Raw genomic sequence first — 5,283 nt, 5'->3', positions numbered from 1 at the left:
TGTATATAGTTCATTTGACCTTCTTTCTCACTCTTTCTCTCTGGATCTCTGGATTAGGGTGTTCCTATAGTCTAAAATGTATATATGTGTATGTGTATATATATATTTATTTTTTTGGTTTCTCCCTCCCTTTGTAAATTAACTTTATTTACTTTACAAATATAGGATGTCCTTGTAGGGAGTTTATGATTATTTTGGTAAATAATAATATTTAAAGGCCATCTCCGTGAACTATTTAGAAACAGGTTTGCACTTGCTCTGCAGATTGCAGTAATGCATTTATTGATCAAGCAGTTAGAAACAAACAAGAAACTCAGCAGGTGACTTATAATATATATTATATAATAATGAAAACTGACTTTGGCCAAACACCAAGGGTTTTAATGGTTTTTATCCAGATAAAGGTGCAGGGAATAAGTAGCAGAAGTTCAATGGCAGAACAGAGAGTGATGCAAGTTACTGAAACAAAGTTATTAAATTATTCTTATGTAGAATTAAAAAAATCTCTTTGGGACAATGGTTGTTAAGTCTGGGACAGACATCCTCAGGATACTGAAGAAAAAAGTAAATTTTCCAACTAAGAATTTTAAAAGTGAATGATGCTTTTGCGAAGGCACTAGTAGAAAAATGTCAATATAATAATGCCATTAGATGAAAACAGGTTAATTATTGAGAAATCATCAAAATCAGTTGTTGTAATTATCACAAGTTAGCTGGTAGGCAATTAAAAGGATAACATTACCTGGCTAACATCATGTTAGCCTGGATTATTCAAGCCACGATATCTGTTTTACCAGCTTTTTGAAGCTTCAGTGGAAGATCTAAACCTCCCTCCCTCCCTGTTTTTTTTTATTCAAAATAAGAGTCTCATGTGGAAGCATTGCTTTAAAACAGCGCTTGCAGCTCGTGCTAACAGACCTAGTTCAAGACTGCATGAAGCTGTGGTTGCGAACGCTGGTCTGAGGTCAATACACCCTGCTGACATTGAGCTGGTAGATAACAGGAAAATCTGTTGACAGTGTACTTACACAAGCCCACAAGTTGAAGACTGAATACAAATATCATACATGAAGACTGATCAGTTGGTCACTTATGTGCTTGTTTTAGCTTTGTCTAAACAGCGCATAAACACTGTTGAGATGCTTTCCTAGCCTTACACATGATATTTGAACTACTTTTACTTCTCAATGAGTTCCTTTTACTTATCAAGTACCAAGAGGCCCACTGTACAGTGTTGTATTTATGCAGAGGAGTTGTTTCACATATTTCACTGTTAAAAATCTTTATCTTATTAGACTGTAGCTTTCACTTTGATTTATTTTGGTACGGTAATGTGTAACGTAATATTCCAAAAAGTCAGGGTGTTGAATAATTTATTGGACAGTTTTCATGACGACTGTTGGTCCAGATTTTCATTCATTGTGGTTCATTTTTAAAAGCTGCTCTCAGAACATAACAATTGTGTATTCTATTAAAAAGCGAGGATTTCAGATGAGGATCTCTCACTCTTCCTGTGGGTACTTTTACATACATCATATACGTCATATGCTGTTTATCAAAAGCTACACACCCATGATGCTTCCTCTCTCTCCATGCTTTATATCTTAATGATGTTTAGTAATTATATTGAGGACTGACTCAGCTTAAAGGGGATTAATACATTCTCTTTCCATTTCAGGTGGAAGAGAGCATGCACCTATTGATCACAGGCCCTAACGGCTGTGGGAAAAGCTCTCTGTTCAGGATCCTCAGCGGCTTGTGGCCTGTTTACGGCGGGCGGCTACACAAACCCTCTCCTCAACATATGTTCTACATCCCTCAGAGGTATAAACACACTTTCACACATTACTTAGTCCCACGTGTCACAGCAGTGAGTTGTATTGAAGCAACTGTAGGGTTTGATTGTTGAACCCTACCAGTAATCTAATCCATTGTAACAGTACCTCTGTGTGGGGCTGAGAAAGAGAAACCAGAGCTCAGGCCACAGTGAAATATTTACCACTCAGACAAGGCTTGAAATACTTTGAATTACAATCTTTTTTATTATTATACTTCTCTCTGTATCATTTGAGAGTAAGTTGAGTACCGTCAGTGTGACTGAGCATGGATATCAAATCAGACATGTGTCCTCACACTGCATCTTTTGCTCCAGTGATCTGTGATAACAGCCAAATCCATCCAAAGCGTCAGTAATATTTTAGGAATAAAAAGCACCCGATATTTTATGGGCCCGGAAACTGATGATAAAAAGACAAAGAAGTCTCTTTTATATAGGTTTATAGTGGCTTACTCTACTGTAAGGAGTACATAGAATATAAAAACATGTTAATGTCGTCATGTATATATAGTGAAGGCTTTGATTACTATGGGGTTTTCTTGGCCCAAAAAATGATGCAATATATGAAGGAATCAGAATGCATGAAGCAGTTGCAGAATGTAAAATGTTTTTATTTTGCAAACTGCAACATAGTAAAAACAGAACTTAAAAAATAAAAAAGGTATGACTTTAACAGTGCTTTCTTTCCGGGGCAACCTGGTGGCTCACCATGGGTTCGAATCTGACCTGTCTCTTTGTCTTCCCCTTTCCTGTCTATCTTCAGCTGACCTATCAACAAAAGCAAAAAGCCCCCAAAAATGTATTTTCTTTTTTAAAAAAACAGTGCTTCCTTTTCAAAACAAATTACTTTTAAATAGTTGTAGAAACACTATAAATTGACATGAAATACTCAAAATATTTAAGTATTTAAAGAGAAATTTCTCAAATGTTCTATTGCACAAGACACAAATAAATTACAGCGGTTGTTTCAGCAATATGTTCCTATATGAAAAATCCAGATATCAACCAGCACTATGTTAATTAAGACAATAAACAGATTATTAAGTGGTGAAAATAATTGTAGACATAAATGCTAGTCTCAGTAGTGCATGGTAAAGAGATTATGTTTAACATCTATTGATGACACATGGATGAATGTGGTGTCAGTGGTCACAACTCTTAACAAGTAAGATGATCAATTGTTCCTCTCACAAGGTAGCAGCAGAACTGTAGCCATTAAACTGAACTGAAACCAGTCAAAGACACACCATCAAGTGTAATCTAAACCCAGCTACTTACAGCAGCAGACTCAGCCGACTTCCTCCCGCAGAGCGGTGAATATTTTATATATAGGATGAGACAGCTGCCTGCCAGCTGTAACAGAATCCAACACACTAGTACAATAGAAACAGCAGAAGCACAATGGGTGTCTTCTCTTTTCGTATTTGTTCTTTAAGTGTGTAAAAGATGTGCCTCTTTGTACACACACACCCTCTATGCCAACATGTTCTTTTATTTAGTGTCTGAAGCACTTAAATGAGGTGTTAACAAAGGAATACTCAGTGGATAAGGTGTTTGTGTCTTTCTCCAGGCCATACATGTCCATGGGTTCACTGCGGGACCAAGTGATCTACCCAGACTCAGCGGAGGACATGGCTGCCAAAGGCCTCAGTGACAAAGACCTGGATGCCATCTTGGACATAGTCAACCTCAACCACATTGTAACCAGAGAGGGAGGTAGGACAGTAATAAAGACAAAGATGTGGAGCTGTGTGTTTCAAGGGAAAGTAGGAGATTGAAGAACTTACAAAAACACAAAAAATCTCAGGCAACACTTTGTGACAACTTAAACCTTCCATCGTCTGAACAACATCTACCAAATAACCATTAGGTTGACAAAAATAACTAGACACCTGAACAAAAAAGACAAAATAACCAGCAGAAAAAATAACCAACAGCTAGACAAAATAGCTAGAAGAAACTTGTCACTATGGCAAATATGAGAATAATTGAAGAATTAAGTCATAATTAATGTATGTTAATGTAAAGAATTTTAACATGTGACTTTCAAACCATTTAAACATCGGCAAAATTTGTCCTGCAAATTATAACTGCGGCGCAGTTTTGCCTGTGTTTTGAGATAAAACAGACTAAGTTATGTATAGTATGTGTACCAGCACCAGAAGCTTGATCTTATGCACTCGGGTATTACTTTTATTGCCTAAACTTAAATCTGTGGCTAATTGGCAGCCACTCTCCTCTCATTGCCAGACAAACAGACCTATTGTTGTGAGCCAACTACTGTAGAGAGCTTAGAGCTCCAAGAGGGTTTAACTTATGAATGGCTGCACTGTAAAAATGTTGAGAAAGGTCTTGATCGCACAACCAAATGAGCTCACTTATGGAGGAACACATGCATTATATCAGTAAAGGATGTCCTGTTAAGTAAATATCACACATGCTGTTTGTTACACACTGTAGCTATACCGCTTAAGCCTTTTAACAAACATCAGTCTGTCAGTCCTTTGTAATGGCTGTAACAGTCTGTAGAACATCTCTGTTTACATTTTAATTATTCATTACATTGCTCTATTAACTCACTGTTATATTCCAGAGTTTCCTCTTCCATAAAATATTACTATGCACTTCCTTTGACTGGATTTCACTGAAACATTTCTGTGTCCCAGACATCTCCACCCTGATGTGGCTAAAACTGGGAAAATGTATATAATCCCCAAAATATCACTATCTTTAAATAACCTCTTTGTAAAGAGTGTTTCCAAGCTTACGCGATGTCTTCTTTTGCGTCCAGGCTGGGACGCTGAGCTGGACTGGAAGGACGTGCTGTCAGGAGGCGAGAAGCAGAGGATGGGCATGGCTCGCATGTTCTACCAAAAGTAAGGAGAAGCAGAACATTGTTGTCTGGCATTACACTGAGGCCAGTTTACACTCAACATCACCACACCTGCAGTGTAAACTGCACACTTTACTTCTTGAAGCCTGTGTTAGCTATGCTAGTGGCTCTAGGGATGCCAGTGTCTCTTTGTCGGTCCACCACTTTGGTCCAAACTGAAACATTTCTACAGCTATTTGATGGATTGCCATTCAATTTTATACAGACATGCTTTGTGCTGGAAACTTGCAACAACAAGTAGTCATGGCAGAGAGGAAGACACAGTCAAAAGTGTGGCTGCATTTCACAATAAACAGTAATAAAACAGCTGTGTTGACGCAGAAAAATCGGATAAGGGATCAATAAAGGAATCAAAAAGAATCAGACTGATAAGCAGAATCGATATTGGTATTCATATCAATAAAATCTTATCAGTTCCTATCCCCAGTAAACATTCAACATCAAATCAACATGTAAGCATTATCACTGTAAGAATGTTAACATGCTAGTAAATATATTTTTTATATATATATATATATATATATATATATATAAAAGTCCATCCTCACAGTGC

The 5,283-nt window shown here is 37.2% G+C and overlaps 1 protein-coding gene across 1 annotated transcript in view; it reads left to right on the top strand.

Annotated features, from left to right (window-relative positions):
* LOC118342110 (ATP-binding cassette sub-family D member 2-like) overlaps nucleotides 1-4,713 on the top strand; it is a gene marked incomplete at its 3' end in the record, with an annotated part of 13,877 nt that extends 9,164 nt beyond the window's left edge. The window contains 3 exon segments of the mRNA XM_035680552.1: nucleotides 1,679-1,824; nucleotides 3,408-3,553; nucleotides 4,629-4,713. Of these exon segments, the coding sequence (XP_035536445.1) occupies nucleotides 1,679-1,824; nucleotides 3,408-3,553; nucleotides 4,629-4,713 (377 nt within the window).
* Nucleotides 4,714-5,283: the final 570 nt, after the last annotated feature.

The sequence above is a fragment of the Morone saxatilis genome, unplaced genomic scaffold (genome assembly GCF_004916995.1).
Source record: "Morone saxatilis isolate NCDOM2014 unplaced genomic scaffold, NCSU_SB_2.0 Contig10, whole genome shotgun sequence".
Lineage (NCBI taxonomy): Eukaryota > Metazoa > Chordata > Actinopteri > Moronidae > Morone > Morone saxatilis.
This window is presented reverse-complemented; position numbering and strand designations above follow the sequence as displayed.